This window comes from Aythya ferina, assembly GCF_964211825.1.
Source record: "Aythya ferina genome assembly, chromosome: 6".
Classification (NCBI taxonomy): Eukaryota; Metazoa; Chordata; class Aves; order Anseriformes; family Anatidae; genus Aythya; species Aythya ferina.
The window spans coordinates 15,027,330-15,046,159 of record NC_140303.1 but is presented as its reverse complement, the minus strand read 5'-3'; the positions used below and the strand labels follow the sequence as shown (position 1 = coordinate 15,046,159).

At 35.7% G+C, this 18,830-nt stretch overlaps 2 protein-coding genes across 14 annotated transcripts in view; one reads left to right on the top strand and one right to left on the bottom strand.

The window, feature by feature from the left end:
• Positions 1-16,562, top strand: part of ADAM23 (ADAM metallopeptidase domain 23) — a 72,752-nt gene extending 56,190 nt beyond the window's left edge. For 3 of the 13 annotated variants that reach the window (XM_084524143.1, XM_084524148.1, XM_084524144.1), the window contains one exon: positions 13,278-16,562. In XM_084524143.1, coding sequence (XP_084380269.1) covers positions 13,278-13,406 — 129 coding nt within the window. In that variant the 3' untranslated portion in view covers positions 13,407-16,562. Of the gene's footprint in view, positions 1-2,358; positions 2,450-5,679; positions 5,771-5,904; positions 6,037-6,371; positions 6,720-8,833; positions 8,889-13,277 lie in introns of those variants that run through there. The other 10 variants (XM_084524140.1, XM_084524145.1, XM_084524147.1 and 7 more) reach the window with 7 other exon arrangements.
• The window catches only part of DYTN (dystrotelin), a 46,334-nt gene continuing 39,299 nt past the window's right edge, over positions 11,796-18,830 (bottom strand). The window contains 1 exon segment of the mRNA XM_084524169.1: positions 11,796-12,129. Coding sequence (XP_084380295.1) covers positions 12,003-12,129 — 127 coding nt within the window. The 3' untranslated portion in view covers positions 11,796-12,002.

The following is an 18,830-nucleotide window of genomic DNA, read 5'->3' as shown; positions in this document are numbered from 1 at the left end:
CCAGAAATCTAAGGAACAAGCTAGAATGAATATAATCTGACTCTCAAAACCAGGGCAGAGAAAATCCATGAAATCAAGCCTAGACAGAGTGAGTAGCCATACCCATGGTACTGATATCAAACCTTCGATTTTTACAGTTTTGACCATGAGTACTGCACTTTATACATGAAAGTTTTTAAGTGGTTAGTTATGTTCACGTGATTGGAATACAGCAATTTTTGTTTTATTTGTTCTTTAAATGTGGCCATATCCAGATGTAAAGAAAATTGGAAAATGTTTCAGTATCACATTGAGAATGTATTTTATTTTTATTTTTTTTTTACAAATTAGAAAACACTGGATTTTTCTTCTTTACATAAGCATATATATCATTAAGAGTAGATCCAAACTAGCAGATACACTTCTTGTTTTGAGTGTCAAGAGATCAGATATTTGACAGATTCAGACTGAAGATAAAAAAAAAAAAAAAAAAGATTTTATATTGTAGTAGTAACATTTTTACAAGAATCTATTGGAAGTTTTTGTATTGCTTACACAATTAATTTACAAATCTGTCATTTAAAATAAATCCCCATCACTTCCATCTACTTCACACCTTATGTCATGTTTAGACAGGGACACCAGCTCTTTCTGACAAGAACAATCCCTTGACGATGAGTTAATTCTTTGCATTAAACTGAATTCTTATACTTTGATATAAGGGGAAAGGAAAATATTTTGTAAATAAACTAGAATCACGTTCATGTATTGTGAGAAGCTTTGATACAGAAAGATTTGCTTAAGTCAGTATCACCTGTATGTTACATGATTCAGGGTTTAATTTCTTCCTATTTCAACTACTTACCGTAGTGTTTAGTGCTGAAACCTAGTACTTAAATAGCATGACAGCAGATAATTATTTAGGGAGAGTTTCTATACTTACACAAGTATATATCTTTTATACAGAGATGTGAAATTTCACATAATAGGTTTAAGATTTTTCTTACTACAATTAGATTAAGTATAGCAAAAAAGTATTGCTATTTGTTTTTACATTGTTATAATTGATAATTGATTACTGCTCCTACTGTACTTTTCAGACCTTTGCATCATCTGTCAATTGCCTTTGCCTCCATAGTGTACTTCAGGATTTAAAAATTGGTCATCCTTAATTATGTTAATTATGTTTATATTAATGCATAACTCTTGAATTAGTCTAAACTCAGCAACCTGTACTAGCAGACCCACAGGAGAGCAATTCATGATGGTAACTGGAGAAGACAAGGAGTTCTTGCTGTTAGTTTTTGGTTACTGCAGAAACTGAATTATTTTACAATGCTGGCTAATAGTTTTGAAGGCTGTGGGGCTCCATATGCACGTTACATTATTTCTTTGCAATTTCACTGCAGAATTGGGCCTCTGTTTTGACTAGCGGAATTGTGTTTGTTTTTAATATAAAACTTACGTCTCAAGTGTGTGTGCGTGTTTGTGTATATTTATGAATTTTTTTAAAAAAGAGGAGGTTTCAAAAGAGACTTCTTGATGAAGATTATCAAGTTTTTGTGCCCTGAAAAAGTTCCCATTAGAGAATTCAGATGCTTGTTTATGGTCTGTTACGACACAGTGGATCTATCCAACTTTTAATCTTCTATAACATGTAGGAAGTGCAGTTGTTTTTTTCTTTCCTCAAAAAAAAAAGCTTCCTTCAAAAATAAAAAATAAGGCCTCAGTGTATTTAAGAGTGTCTCTGAACATACTGAAGTTCCGAGCTGTTACCTGAAGTACATTACTAGGGTAGGTTTTTCCTTTTAAAAGGTGTTACTGTCTTTAGGTGATATAGATAAATAGGGTCCTGTTTGATAAATGCAGTAAAAAATGAAAACATTACACACTTGTAAAGGGCTTAATTAAAAGTTGTTTTGTTTTCTTTTCCCTGCAATTGAACTGTTTCCAAATAAACAGTTTTTATTTGCTTAGTTATACTCTGGGTACAGTATCTATCTGGTGATCAACAGGAAGTTTTCTTATTGGTGATTTATTTACATTTTGGCTGTTCTAAAATTACCTAAGCAGCAGGCTGAAGATGTTCCTTTTTTAAGTAAATAATAAAATCACAAGCTAAAAGGAATAGTCTTATGTTTACAGGGAATTTTTTCACTGAAATGTTTGCAGGAGTTCAAATAAAATCACATAAAGCTTACTTCAGAATTTTTAAAGCTACAGTATTTGGTAAATAAAAGTTTAGTTGGAGGTTTGGATTGCTTATCAGATGATGGATTATAAAGTAAAATATTCCTTTGAGGAATTATTTTGTTTTCATTTCAGACATATATGATGTGATCATTTCCTTAAAAAATCTTCACTTTTCCCTCCACACAGTGAGCATGGCCACTAACAGGCTAATAGGTGCAGTTGCAGGGACCATTCTGGCCTTGGGGGTGATTTTTGGAGGCACAGGGTGGGGAATAGAGTAAGCATTTTTCTTAGTTTGAGTTTTATGTCTGGTGCCTAGTGTGTGAGGTAACCGTATGCACCTGAGCCCTCTGTGTATTATCCCTTTAGCTTTGTCGTGTGGTGACCGTATTTGTCGTGTGATTTGACTGTGTCTGTGTTGTGTGATTTGCTCATGCAGTGTTGAACCTTCTCCTGTCTGGGATAATGTGGGGCATAAAACAAAAAGTTTGTGAATTTTTGCATTGTCAAAGTAAAATTAAATGTCTGAATGTTCACATTATGCCAAATTACAAAAGTAATGGAAAAAATGAGTTTGCTACTATTTTGCAAAATAGAATCAGGGTAACCTGGACTACTTGATAAAAAGCAAATTGTTTATTACACTCTTTGGGGCTTTCAGTCTAATAATAGTTCACACAATCTAGCTAGAAAAATGAAAGCTGATAATAGTGTATATAGCTAGTTTTACAGTAAAGCTTCCAAATATCCTGTTGCTAAGATTCTGTTACCTGAAGGCACCTGTAGTCAAGTGGCATAGAGCAATGGTTTTAAAACTGAAAGAAGATTGAGATCAGCTTTAAGGAAGAAATATTTTACAGTGGGTGGTGAGACGGTGGAACAGGTTGCCCAGAGAAGCTGCGGGTGTTTCATTATTGGAAGTGTTCAAAGTCAGGTTGGATGTTCCTTTGAGCAATCTGAACTAGTGGGAGGTGTCTCTGCCCATGGCAGGGAGATGTTGGACAAGATGACCTTAAAGGTCCTATCCAACCCAAAACATTCTATGAAAAATAGCTGTTTAGGTTCCACTTTATTATGTAACACAATTTGGTAAATTTTCCATTAACTTAGCCTGATTGTCTCATATGTTGTCTTATGTTTGAATTTTCATTGAATTATTCCATATTTAAAGTGAATAAAACCAGTATTGGCTTCCTGTATTGAAAGAATAGAAGTTTGTTTGTTGTTGAATGAGTGTCCACTACAAAATAGACTTTTTTTTTTTTTTTTTTTTCCAAACATTTAACAACCAGGGAACACAGGAGGAAGAGAGATGTTATAAAGTAGCCCTTTGGTACTTCTGTATCTAAGTTATGAATGCATTACAGTTAATTGTTGCATCTCTTTTGTGGGAAGATAGCATTTTATAGCTAGAAATAAATCAGCATTAGAGTGCATCAAGGCTTCTGAAATTTCTTACAGGTAAATTACTTGCTGTGTTTTCAGTCTTTTTGTTGTGTGCAATCTGATTAAAATCCAAAGCAAGATGCACATCCAAGTGAAATACAGTAGCTCGTTAAGTTGTGAACTGTTCATAGCAAGTCTTAGTTGGAGTATAATGCCTGTCACATGGCATTCATTTACCCTCCACCATGCTTATTCCTGTTGATTTAGAGCCAGGTGTGACTTTAAAGGTAAGTAAGTCCAAATAAGATATTTTCTTCCAAACTGTGAAAAATTACCTTTTTAATTACTGTTGTCCAATCTGTGTACTGCTCATACCTGTAAAGCTCACCTTATTTCTTTTCAGTCTAAGTAAGTCTTTTATTAATATTCCTGGATACTCTGTGTATGAATTGCTGGAAATGATTTTTAAAGCAAATGTTTGAAAAGATTTGGGAGAATGTTTAAACCCCATTTTGCTACACTTCATTGTAGCAAACAGTCTTCTGGAAGTAAATGTACAGTGCTCAAAAAAGAAATTATTCAGTTTAAGTTCATGGCAAAATCTGGTTTGTTTGTTTTCCATGAAAGTTGAGTGGAAGGTTTTTTTTTGTATACCTGATTTTTGTGTATACTAATTCAGAGTGCTATATCATACTTACTTTCAGCAGTATTTGTATACTCTTCAATTCCTGAATTGTATAGTGACATGAATCAGTTCATGTCATGTTTGCAGAGTAATTCTTACATACCACTGAATGTTACAAACACAATCTGAGGAAAAAAAATGGTTTTCTTTTAGCTAATCTTACATTCAAATGCACTGATACGAAGTTAGGTGACCCCGCTACATTTTAAAACTTAGGGTATTTTCCTATTGCAGTGTCTGGAACTGGACAAAAGGTTTTGGGATACTGACCTAACAGCTTAAAACTTTGAGCTATTGCAGTTGCCCTTTCTCTTTCCTTTGCTGATCTCTGGCTGCTACTTTTTCTTTTTTTCTTTTAGCTGTCTAATAGCTTTCAAAACTCAGCTTCAGAACATTTAAAATAGTAATTTTTTTATTGCTGTGTTGAAGTGTTGATTTTGAGAGACTGGGATAGGAGGTAAGAACTGTTTTTGAAGGCTATTCCTGGATATTTAAATTTTTAAACACAGTGTGCAATATGCTGCAAAAGAACTGTTGTGTTGGTTTTGTCTTGAGCTCAGATGCAATTAGCTTTACATCAAAGAGTACTCAATAGGTAATTTTTGTGCACAGCAATTAGAACGGTAAAATACTCAAATCTACTGTCTGTTTTCTTCCACCCTGTGTAAATAGAGCACTTACAGGTCAATTATGAATTTCTTATTTAGGTGTTCTCTTGCCTCTTCAGAAAAGTGCACAAATATATGTTGTGCTGCTGCTTTTTGTTGCTTTTTTTCCTGCTCCACCCTTCCCCACTTTGTTGTTAAGTAGCTTCTTGAGGATGATGAAGAGATGCTTTGATGTTTGGAAAGCTTAATGGGAATACAGCTTTTATGTCAACTTCTGTTCCTTATTATATAATCCTTTCCTTTGTCAAACAATTGTTTGTAAATTTAGCATTGACGTTAACGGTAGGGAGTCTGGACTCTGATTAGCAAGTAGTGCTAGATGCTCTCAGCTCAAATTAAAACGTCTACCACCTTTCAGGGTCTACTTAAAAAAAAATATGGGGGAGGGTGGTGATTTTTTTTTCATTTGCTGTAGTCATAAAACATATAGCATTTATAATGTTACCTTTCAGTTAAGGTAATTTACAGATTTCTTAGTGTCCTCAGTTAAAGTTCTATTACTAGATAATGGAATAAGTCACAATGGAATTTACTGTCTAATACTAGATACTATCTGTGGTAGAAGTCAGCATAGCACACAGGGCAGAAACCAACAGTTTTGTTCATTCTTGCTATTAAAAGTAAGTTGGGCCTGCTGAAATTGTCTACATATACCACCTTGTGTGGTGTCTGTACTTCTTGAATTGTTGACTACCCTTCAGTTGCTTCACTTAATGTGAATACAGTGGTTGGTTCTTATGTCTTTCTTACCGTAATCCTTTATCACAGGTCCTAGTGCCACCAATCTTATAATAGGCTCCATCGCTGGTGCCATCCTGGTAGCAGCTATTGTCCTTGGGGGGACAGGATGGGGCTTTAAGTAAGCAATGCCGCATGTCTTCTCTTCAGTGGCTATGGCATTTCTATTTCTTGCTTATATCACTAAATTTTGAGTTCCTGCTACAAGATTTTTAAGTAACTCCCTCCCACAAACAATAACAAACTGTTTTACAGAGAGAGAATTAGGCATGTGCTGAACAAGAGGAAGAAATGGATTCAAAACCAGCCAATGTCATCAGGGTGCAAAGTTGAAGAACAATAAAAGAAACAGTTTAACATTCATGAATTCATCCTAGCAATTAGCAAGTAAGCTCTTTTTTAAATTTCCAGTTAGTAGTGTTGTTCTCTTTCAATTGAATACAGTAGTTAAAATTCCCAAAAGATAAATTTCTTGGGAAGTTTTTATTTTTGAATGCAATAGTACTTTAAAACTGATTTTTATTTATTTATTTATTTATTTTTTTACATATAACATATAACATATTATTTTAAGTGAAAAACGGTAAGTGGTGGCAGTACATAAATAGTTTAGAGTAACAAAAATGCATTACTGAAACAGTTGTCTCAGAAATACCAGAGCTAACTTTTGTTTCTGGCTGCTTGCTTTTTATTACTGAATCACAATTTTAATAATATTTCAGCTTAGCTTTTGAGGTTTCAAAGTGTTCTCTCTAAGTCTCTCCTGAAAGGTAAGAACTGTTCTCACCTGTTTCTAGTTCAGTGTGTCATATAGCTATCAAGAGTAACATAGTCATTCTACTTGTGACCATTAAAGAGAGTCATGTGCAAAGATACTGAATTACTGATTTTTTTTATAGTCTCAGGTCTATATGCATGCATGGTCCATATTTGGTAAAAAGATCTAAGTTTAGAACTAGTGCTTTAACCTTACAATTCAGGGAAGCACAAAAAAAAAAAAAAAGTAAATTTCCATGCTATTCAAGTTGCTATTGCTTTTCAGTAACATGAATTAAGAATAAGTCATGATAGGACAATAAGCCATAATTCCTCAATAATCATTTTTTTATAATAATTGAAATAATGTTATATATTATCTATATTCATATTCCATGTATGACTTCAGGAAAAAAAAATCTTAGTTGATGAAGAAAGATATAAAAACCATAAAGATGACCTGATCATTATTTTCTCTCTTCGTTCACTTTCAGAGGTCACCTGAAAATGTTTATTTCTGTTTGACTGTTACATTTGCATGGAGTCTGGTGACCTTAATTACACCTGTATATAGAAGCAAAATAAATACCTTTCAGCCCAGCTGAAAACAGAGTTTGCACACACTGCTGGAAAAGACAATTATTCATTCCTGTTGCACTGCCTGTCAGTATCAGGGTTTGCAGAAAGACCCAGCCTCTGCTGCGTTCATTCTAGTATTTCTCTAAACACTTGCTCAGGGCTTCATGCCTCGCACCCAGAGCTGGCCTGGAGCAGGTGGAATCGGCGCTCCCTGCGTTTCCTGTGGCACTGGCACAAGCTGCAGAACTCTGTGTGTCCCTAGCAGGACTCAGAGCGCTGGTGTTCGGTGCTCCTCATTTACTTCAGTAAGAAAAGATTAAATACAAAAATGTATAAAAACATCAGTCAATTTTTAGCCCTGGGTGTATATATATGATCTTTATAAGCCTTTTTAATACCTGCTGATAGACTTACCTTGAGCTGCTTTATTTTTTTTGTTTTTACAGTTTCTCAGTTAAATAAATTAAATCCACTTTCGTGTACAATAAATACTCCTGGTTCAGTCTCCACTATTTGTAAGCTACCACAGGACATCTCAGAACAATGTAGCTTTAATATAGTCCCATACCTTTACCATTGTGTCTCATATTATGACAGATAAATATTTTCCATATTTATAAATAGTTAAATAATTGTTTTTAGTATTTATGCATTTTTATTGTGTTTCTACATCAAATTTGTGTTCAAAAGGAGAGATGCAAATGAGGTATGTATTTTAGAACATGCAGTGACAGATTTGGATTCTTTTTCGGTGTTAGCAAATTAAGGAATTTGGATTCTTCCCATTTGGTGGATCGAAAGATTTCATGTCTAAAGGTCCAGTCTGTACCTTAAGCTTTTTACAAACTTTTTGTACATATCAAGTATACTCTGTAGTATTAACAGATGTATTTTTTTTCAACCATAACCTATAAAATGCAGAACTATAGGATAGAGTTGTCCTTTTACCTAAATAAGTCATATAAGCAGTGCAGAAAGTTTTCAGGTTAGATGAAGAACTGATTGTTTTTTATTTTTACATTTTACTGCAGTTACCTTTTTAACTAAATACAGCCAAATTTTCTGCAAGGCTTGTGTAAAAATATTTTTTTTTTTAAATTGAGAACAACAATGTATGCACTTCTAACGTGATAATCTCAGAATCACCACTATTGCAACTTCCCATGGGAATTAACCAAACTATAGTTTGTTGAGAAGTATTTTTGGGCTAGTATTATGCCGTCAGACATATGTCTGCTTAACAAGAAGTCATATAGTTTCTAGACAGAGTATTTATCCCTAAATTACTTATTGCATTACAAATGTATTATTTGTTTAAAACACAGTACAAGCTATTAAAACATAAAAGCTTTAGGTGATTCTGAATTTTAGGTAAACTCTAAACTTTTTTTTTATCTGTCTTGTGCCTTACCAGCCTTTGGCCTGGACTGAAGCTCTTTTTCATCAGCACTGTAGCACCTGTTCTTCTTTGCATTCTGCTGTCAATCTTTTACCCAAATATAAAGCTCATTATACCTATAGAGGATCTGTATTGGAAAAGTCTCAAAGTTGCTATACTCAAAAGACCAAATACAAGCATTCATTCTGTAGCAGAACCTCAAAAACACTGGCCTGGCCTAGCTCACAGCTTGAAGTGCATGTTTCTTCTGGGGGTTGGAGGCTTTTCAACTTGTATATGAAAGAGGTCTTGCATATGCAGACCCTCTGATACTTTGCTTTAAATATATCTGGAGGGACAGATGAGGATAATAAAGGACTTTAACTTTTCCTTTTTAAGCAAGTGATATGCAAATATGAGAGAAGGTAGCTAATGCTTTACAAACTGGGAGATGTGATTTCTGTTTCACAGGTTATCAGATTTTCATATGAACATACGGTACTGTGGTGTCAAGTCCAAATCAAACGTAAGCTGCAACTAAGCAAATTTTGTTCATGAACTGGGCCGGGGGGGAGGATTGCAAGGGAAGCATAAAAATAGGCTTGATTCAAGTTTAGAGAAATTAGGTAAAAATTTACAGTCAATTTATAAGAATGAATTCTAGATTAGTTTTTCTAATGAAGTCGACATGTGGATGCAATAGGGAAGGAAAAAAAAAGTCTGACCATCTTTGGGTGCATAGAGCCTTACTGAACCTTTCTGGTTGTTTGGAGTTAAAGGCAACTCCAAGCAGAGCTGTGAGTGGAAACCTTGTTAGGAAATAGATTTTATTTCGGTTGAGCTTTGCATAGTACTTTTAAAGCTGCTGGGGTTTAGACTGCATTAAAGGAAGTCCTGTATATTTCTGTCGGAACTCTGCTAGGCAGTATACAGAAATAAGGCATTAATGAAACGTGACATTGATTTTGATGTAGCAAGTCTGTGCAAGATTTCAGTATATGGCATCTTATACAGGACTGACACAGGGCAATTTTATGATGAGAGTATTTTTTATGTGGGCCTTCTGCATTGGCTGCAATGTCAGTTTCAGGAACATATGCTTATTGTATATATTCATGTACATTTGCAAAGCTACTGCAGTAATATAAGCCAATTAAATGCTTTTGTTATCAACTTTAACAATAAGACAGTTTTTAGTAATAAAGTAATGGTGCTAAGAATCAATGCTAGTAAAAGTGATGTAAATGTGCTTGGAAAAACTGATTCTTGTTATATCACAAGGCGTAAGTGGCTGATAGAGAAGAATTGATAGTAAGTACAATTCTGTGTAGTTCCAGCAATTGTTTCATAGCTAAACAGCTCCAGGTTTTTCTGTTTTTTAAATGGAGCATTAACGGTTGAATTAAAAAGTTGCTTAGCCCTTAGAGATGCCATATTTTTGTCTGGTCCATGCAGATGCATGTAGACCCCAAAAGCTTATGCAAGGTAAGGTGCTAAGAATGCTATTGGAGACCTTGTGAGGAAGTAGGTTTCATGCAGCACTGCCTTAAAGCATGTATCATGACCTAGATACAGCCACTACCTACATAAACATCAGCATCAGAATCAAATTATGTATTTTCTCACTTTTTTTTTCCAAACTAGTACAATAAACAGCAGGTCAGCATTTTATTCTAAGCTACTTATATTAGCCTCTCATTTTGTTAATTTCAATTTTATTTTTTTTAATAGCAAAAGGGTCATTTATTTAATTTCTTGACCAGCATTTGAACCATGCTTTAAGAATGCTTATGAAAGCATTGGCTATTTTAAATGATTAAAATACTGGCTTTGGACAAATCTTTAAATACTTCAGTAGAGGATTTGCAAGTAATAGACTGTGTAACCACATGCCTAATTAGTGGGGAAAAGAAATGCAGAGGATTACAGAAAGGTATTTATTGCATATATCCAGCCTTTTTTAAAATCATTTTTCTTCTCTGAAATATTTTTTCCTTTGTAACAATAACCATATTATGCAGTGTAATGCTTTATCATATTACAGTGTAGTATGTTTTTTTGGTTCAGAATCATCTATGATTTTGTTTTTGTTAGAGATTTTTTTCTGGTCAGATTACAGACTGGAAGTCTGACTATCATTATTTAACTAGGCATTAAAATGTTAAATGCAAAAAGTAGTTAATACGCTTAAAGATTTTCCACATGAAACAACAAACTAGGAAACAGCATCATTCTCTTATGTGGCCTTCCCTACAGGTCTCTTCTGCGTGCCCTGCTATTTGGTTTCCCCACAGATGGCCCCAGTTTGCTCGGAATACACTGTTTAAACACAGCAAACTTGTTTTATTTTCAGATAGAGGGAAGAATTTTAAAAGGAGTTTAGTTTAGTAATCAGTTGGAGTCGTGTATCACAGATAGTTGCTGTCATACATTGAAATACCCCACTGATTTTTTTAAGGGAGACATCCATTTACTTGTGTCTTGGGCTCTATCAGTACTGTGTTTGAAACAGCTTTCAGCATGCACTAGTGCAGAGCAGCGCCACTTGTGTCCTGGGCCAAGTACTCACAGTCTCTGTTCTACAAATTCTACAGTTGCCTGTTGTCTGACTGGGCATGGACACGGGCCCAAGAATACAACGTGTATGAAACAGGCCCTGGAGATGTGTCTAGTTAGATAATGTGATTGAATCAGAGTCAAAAGGATTTTGCTGAAGCTTACTTGAAGTTTAGCTTAATACTGTGTGAGAACTTTTGCTACTCTAATACATAGCTATAAAATGGTGTGGGCTGCAAATATCCAGGATTTGAAAATCACCTAGTTCCATTTCTGTTCGTTCTAATTTTCTTAGGGAAGATAGCAACTGGTTCTATTTGCTGATTTAAGAAACACTGCTGCCTTCATTGTAGCATTAAAATCATCCTGAATCATCAGCCATTTTAAGGCAGGTCAGGGAAGCACCTGACTGCTTACTTCTGTGAAGTACTAAGACTGCAGCAGAGATCTGTGGCAAGTTCTTAATGCTTTGCACATGTACTATGTTGCCATATAGGCACTGTAAGTGATGCTCAGTGTTTCAGAGGCTGTTTCAGGCTAATGTCTTCAGTGTTCTTTTGGTTCATCAGGTGTTGTTTTTTTTCTTCCCCCTCTTACAACATTCATAGCAGAATATCCAAAGTGAAGAAAGGCAATAATTTGATTAGTATCTTATTCCTTGAAATGTGTATTTCAGATGGATGAAATACAGATCTGGCCTCTGTAGCTTGCTCTAAGAATTTAAAAAAAATTTACTTGGTTTAATTAAAATAAGTTCAGATAACAGAATGTAATTTGGTACAAGGTTTTAATGACTTGTGCACTTAAAACTAACCGGAACATGATACTTTCCCTAGAGTAAGAGGACAAATTATGTCATCCAGATTTTTTACATGCATTGATTATTTGCTTTAAGGGATTGACTAATTAGTTGGTCATCACTAGTGTTTGAATTTGGGTATCCTAGACAGTGTTTAAAGGGGGGACGGGGAAAAAGAAGCAGATACCCTTCTCACATTGAAACAGGCAGGATAAACATATGCAAAACACATTTTAAGTCACGTTTAACCAAGTTACTGTATTCATACTACTTACCATGCAGCTTCTACAAGATGGCCTGAAAAAAATAAAAACAAAAACTTACCTTAGATTTAACTGTAGTACAGAGGAGGATGGATTGAGGTATTGAAGTAAAGTCAACTTCAATCAAATGAAGTGTTAGTACAGTACTCCTAGAGGGGAAATGATTGAAAAAAATAAAAATGAATATTGTGATATCTCAAAAGCCAACAATTCTTACAAAGCATGCACCTTACAAAAATGCAGGCACTGGTACCCAAAGAAAATACAAAACAAAGGATGCCTACTAGTCTTTGACAGTCTTCTCAAAAAGAAGTTGCCTTTGCAAGCATGCATTAGTGTCTTAATCCACTAGGAAAATTTTGTGCATTGTATATTTAATGTGACAGCAGTGATGCTGAAATTGCCTTTCTAGTGGGCTGAAGAAACTAGAAAATCCTGGGGATGATATGTAGCTTTTAGGGAATTAATGAATTCCTGTTTCATATTTTTTGCATGTCAGTTTGGTGGCGGTAGTGGTGCATATGCCCAATGTGAGAACTAAATGCATGAGCCCCTTGCTTGATGCCCCACATAAAGCCAGATACTGGGGAGGTTGCACCTAACTTTTATTGTTGCTTTGTGGTGTCTTGCTGTTTGACATAGGATATCAAGTATCGTAGGAGACTGGATATCACCTACCAGGCTGCTATCCACTATTAACATTAAATTCTGACCGTGCAATGTGTAAAGCTGTCCAGTCTCCTTCGAGTGCAATGTCTGCTATATTTTGCACCTTACTGAGATTCTCAGCAGTTGTGGTCAATAGTGTGGTAAATGCTCACAGAGGTTCTCACGTTTTCCTTGCATGAGAACATGCAAACTAAATTCTGGAATAACCAAAGATGGGCACCTGCTATGAGAACTAAAGTCTTTGTGTGCTTACATATTTACTATTGACTTGATTCCACTTAGGTATATGCATGCTTTCTTGGCCTAGTAGACAAACATTACTATGGTCTGAACATTTCTACAAATTTAGAGCATTGAAGTGCTACAGAAAAAAAAATTGAATTCCATATGCCAGTGTGATCTTCAAACTTCACAAGGAAATTAATAGTTGATACTGTGCTACAGGAAGCCTGCAACCAAATTCCTTGAATTGTTACCTCTTGGAAAGGTGACTTGTTAAGCTGACACAGTGTGAGCTTTTTACTTTACTATGACCTTAGCGTTGGCTTTGTTCATGTAATATCTAACTAATGTTTTGCTTTTTTTTTTCCTACCCCTCTTTTCTACTCCTTTTGATGCAACCTGGAAGAAATGTCAAAAAACGAAGGTTCGATCCAAGTCAACAAGGCCCTATCTGAAGAAATGTAATTCAAAAAGCTGCTTCTTGCACTACCGGATTTTGGGTATGGTATCTTTGCTGTGGCTGTGCAGGAACTAAATCAATATGGAAGAACATAAAAAAAACAACAGCTACAACCACAATGTTGGGATGTTAGGAAATGAGAAGATAAAAACTGTCCTTTTTGGAGATAAGTTCAAAATAATTCCTCCATTCACCTTTCTCTTGTTAACATTAAGTGATAAGCATTACAAGCAGTTTCACAATCAGTTTGTTTTTTTTTTTTTTTTTCCTTTTCTCAAACAAAGGAGGAGACACACAGACCAAGTACAATAAGAGAACTATTCCAAAATAATGAAATAGCGAAAGATTTTTTTCCCAGCCTGCTGGCACTCTAACTTCACCTGAGTTCGCATGACTTCCTTTTTCTTAACAAACTCCAGTGGCATGAGGAGCTAATTACAAAAGGGTAACCTGCATGGCTCACATCACAAACAACTGACATAACAAGCTGACCCCAAGCAGAATCTGCAGCCCGATAAATACCAAACACGAAAGATGGTACCAGGCTCTGGCAAACCTCACAGCCATACGGTGTGCTCTGTCACTGGACTTCAGAGCTCCCTGCTCTATGAGCTCGCTGTCTGCTTTGTTTGGTCTCCTGGGCCAGGAGCCTGTTGGGTACAGAAGCTATTGAGTGGTGGATGTAGTTCTTCCAAGAAGGAAAAAGTGTAAATATGGAAATAAGATTTTGATGTATCATTTTCACAGATTATATATATACAGAGAGAAAAAGGATTTCCGTATAAAAAGGTTCTATTCTTTACGTAAATCTATTTTTGATGTTGGGTTTGTTTTTGTTTTCTTTGCTCCCCCTTTTTTCTGTAGCATGTTGTACAGCAAGTGTTCTGGGCTTGCTCAAAAAAGGCAGAGAATAGCATGCAGATGCAGGGAGTTGTGACACCAAACATACATGGTCTAATGTTTGAATGCTTGAAACCAAAAACAATGAAAGTGTGTAAATGCATATCTATGTATTGACTATAAGTCTGGATTACTTCTTATTTTGGCTGTTTTTTGACAGATCTTCCGTAATACCATGTCAGAAAGTGACACCCTCAAATTAATCACAGAAGTGCCAAGCTTTTTTTTTTTTTCTTAAACTATAGCTTTGTGTGTTTTTGTCTAGATTCTGTGAAATAAAAACTTAAATAAGCCTTAAAACACTAAAAATATGAACAGCTTGGAGCAAGTTATTCTTCTCTTCCCTTTTGCCCACCAAAACCAACTTGCAAAGATGACTGACGCTTCTGACTCACTCCCTGTATCTCCTTGATGCATTCCGTTTTTCCAGGTATAATGCAAAATTAGCATTTTGACACTTTGCTACTGATACTTAGTAACAAAATGTGTAAAAACCCCATATAATTGTAGGGGGAGGTTGCGTTGTAATTATTGTTATTTTTTTTTTTGGTATACCTTGTGTACAAACAGATTTTTGCAGAGCAGCAGTACTGCTCCTGTAGTAACCAGGCTACCCTGGGTATATCTGACATGAGAAAGGTATGAAGAGAGCTAGTTTAGGACTCCCTTAAAGCACAGATCTGTAAGGTCTGGCTCACCCTTTTTATCTTGATTTAAAACTTACATGAAATAAATTATGTAAGTGAAGTGGCCTGAAAATTTAATTGCTATAACAGATAATCAGAATTAAAGATTCTTCTGTATTTTTTTTATTTAAACGTTGAATATTAGTAACTATGGAAGTCCACTTCTACAACATATTCCATCTTAGTTCAGTGAAAATCTCTCTTGAGTAAGCTTTAACAGTCAGAAATAATGCTGCAGATTTCTTGTGACTTACTAAAAAAAATAAAGAAGAAAACCTTTCTCATTTCAGTTATATTTCTTATTATGATGTTGGATCCAACAGTCTCACAAGAGAACTACAATGTATTGTTTTGGTTGACAGTTATTATTAAATGTTTCTAAACAGCTTTAACATAATCACATTAAACACTTACTACATTATGGATTAAAGGTGCTGCACACAGGTAGTCAATATTGACATATAATATAAATCATATTCTGAAAAATTCCTGCCTGACTTCAAGCAGAATTAAGTTAGTAACAATAATTCTATGGCAAACCAAAAATACTTGCAAATATATTAACGGCCTCTAAACTTAGTTTTGTTGGGAACATAATCCCCAACTTTAAGAGTTCTGCTCCCAGAGTAGGTGTAACCGCAATTGAAATATCAATTGTTACCAAAAATGAAATAAATCAACTGAATATATATGTAAGCTACCTGTGTAATAAACCTTTGAGGAGCATTTCACAAACAACATTGTAAATGTGCGATGTGATGTTTTAAATCAGACCACAGTGGTCCCCAAATATTATGTACATATATTCAGTGCTGGAGTAACTTTTAATTTACACCAGCAGTTTCATAGGAATTATGATTTCTTGACCTAGTTTATGCTCCACTCACCAGCCGTTGCCTGTATGTGGAAGAACACATTCGCTTTCTGCCCCGTGTGTACAGAATGTAAGTGATAACACGGCACAGAGTGGGTCCAGGTTGAAGTGCTTTCTGCGGTATTAGACAATAAAAGCTGTTTTAGCTAGGTGTTGATTTTCTACATCATGTCTTTGCTGTGCTTTGGGAAGTATATACACATTTAATTTGTTCATCACAGCGCCATCAAAAGAAGACATGGTCAGCAATGTTTGCATTTTGCCCACTGTACGTTTGCTTCATTATTTCTTGTCCAGATGAACAGAAAAACTGGTAACTATAGCTCATTCCAGTTTGCTGCATGATCTCACTGAATTGATCTGACCCTCCTAAAAGAGAAGTCTGCTAGGCAAATTAACAGACGTATAGGTGCATGTTAAAAGAAACAGATTACTTAAGGCTGGAATTTAACTAATTTTTCTTTACTATGCAAAGATGGGTATTGCACAAACAAATTCAAGACAAATGTCTGAGGAAATGCCATAGAATACTTGAAGTTATGTTTTAAGCCTACTTAATCATGTTTTATATTCATTATTGCTTCCACGGTTATTCTTTTTTTAAAAGTGATTTGTAATTATTTTTTTTAGTGCACAACTTGATGTTATAAATCATTTTTTGTTTGCGGTTAATACTCATTCATATCTTGTTGGCTGCTAACGAATGGAAATTCAATAGTCTTTGTTCTGCATCTTAGCAAGATGAGTATTAAAAACATCATGAACATGGAATGGAGGAGTTTTTAATTTTCAATCACTTTTTCCTTATTTATTCTCTCAGTTTTTGTTTAATTTTATAACATTACAGTTACAGCAGTGGAAACTGACAGGAATTTACTTTGACTTGAAGATCTCTCAAACTTTGTCACATCTCACAGCAAGGGTCCCTCTGCAAGAGGATGTTGTGCACACGCTTTCTGACACAGGTGGGGCTCAAGCCTCAGAGCACAGTGTTGAGCAGGCAGGGAAGGGGGGTTTTTGTGCCTGCTTCAGGCCCCCCTTCAGTGAGTTGAAGGAAAGCTGTATGCATTAGTTAGTTGAGGAGAGCCTTTCACATTTCAAAAAATCTGAATAATTGAAGTCTAAATGAAGCAATTTAAAAAAAAATGTTTTAAAGGCCTCAGTAGATACTATGGTCATAATTTTAATGGATTATTGAAAGAAACTCCATCCATCCATCCATCTCCCCTCCCCTGACTAATTCTGCTTTCTCCAGCTCCAGACAGGGAAACAAATTAGTCTCTTGTCTTAGTCCTGCCACAGTTACATACGGAAGCATGCTCATTTAGAAGTGCAGAGCAAGGGAAAACTATCATTAATGGATCTATCATCCACTTTTATTTCCTGTCATTTGAACATAGAAGGATTTGTCTATGAACAATATTACCATGCAGACATTCTTGCTATAATTACAGTAGACAGTCAGTCCTAAGATAGGAGTTAAGCCCTTTGCAGCATACAAACACAAAAGCAATAACAGAGATTCATAAATGCTTTTGATTTTGCAAGAAACATGAATTGTTCTTTAAAATTTAGAAACCTTTCACTAATACACCAAGAAATATTGAAGAGTGATCTTACTGTTAAGAACAAACCAACAAAACGCAGCAGCAAGTCATGTTGTACAAAGCAGAAAAACCCTCTTTTATTCCAGATTCATTTATTATAGATTCCTACCCACAAGAGCTGAAAAAATAATTAAACATGATTCATCAGGAATACAATAGAGACTGTTTAAGTGCCTCCAGAAAGCTTCAAGAAAAAAAATTAAATAACTAGAAATTTTAGTAACTAATAATGCTAAAACCAACACTATTGAAAGCAAAAGGTCACACAATGAGATTATCTTAAAGCTGCACATACTACAGTTCTGTTCAGAGCTCAGCAAGCAAAGCAGCGCATCTGCAGATGTTTGGTTTTTGGAAAAAGTTATTCAGTGGAAGCATGTAATGCAAGAAGATAACATGGCTTCTGGGTAAGTACAAGGACTCTATCAGGCTAGTGCAGGCATCCCCTTCATGTGTTACTTCTGAGCAACTGCGCACTGCTGAAGGCAACATCGTTCCGAATACTCTGATTGCAGAAACACAGTAATCATGTACCAGTCTGCTTAAAATCCCTGTTACAATTGTCTTTTAAAATAGCTTGTTTTTTTTCATAAGTTGCAGGATGCCCCCCAACTTTACCACTAGTAGCATGTCAAGCTGTGCTGTAGTACGTGCCTTGTCCAGCCTGGTAACTCAAAGCATGAAACAACTCTGTGGTTTTTACCTCCATTTCACAAGCACAGCCGTACCCAGCTCCCATCGCACAGCCTGGGGAGGTGTCCCCATCCCCCAGTAGTCTCCTGCAACCCCAGAGGCCAGGTTTAGCCAGATGCACTGACCCAGGGAAATCGGTCCCCTTTACGTGACACTTAACTGGGGAGAGGCAGAAACCAGAACAACTCTCCTGGTCCAAGTCCAGTTCTCAGGCTTCACAAGCACAACACTGCACCACTTGAAAAAATTCCCCAAACTGTTCACATATCATACATTTACTGATTTCCTCAGCCATCAGACCAAAGTTTATGAACTTCGAATCTGCTTTTGGGACCGAGAAGTAGTAAGTTTTAATCTGCAGGTTTTGTCTATTGCTTGCAGTCCTGCACAGAACTTCCTGAACACAGAAAAGTCCAGAGAGAAAGGCAGTTTATTAAAGCCATGCTTTTAACTGAGGACCAAGGAATGAGCACATGGCACACACCTCACTTTGCAGGCTAGTTGTGTGCTGTGGGTCCCTAACATCAGTTTCCCCTCTCCTGCAGGGAGGAGTCTCCACAGTCTAACCTGGACAGCGTCCAGCTAAGTAATGACACAAGCGAACAGCATTTTTGACTGGTTTCCCATTTCCAGCTTAAATGATGACCACTTCCTTCTCAGGAATTAAAAGCACCTGGCTAACTCAAACCTAGTGCTGTTTGCATTGCTTAAGTTTCAGAGAATACAGGAGAATTTGAAA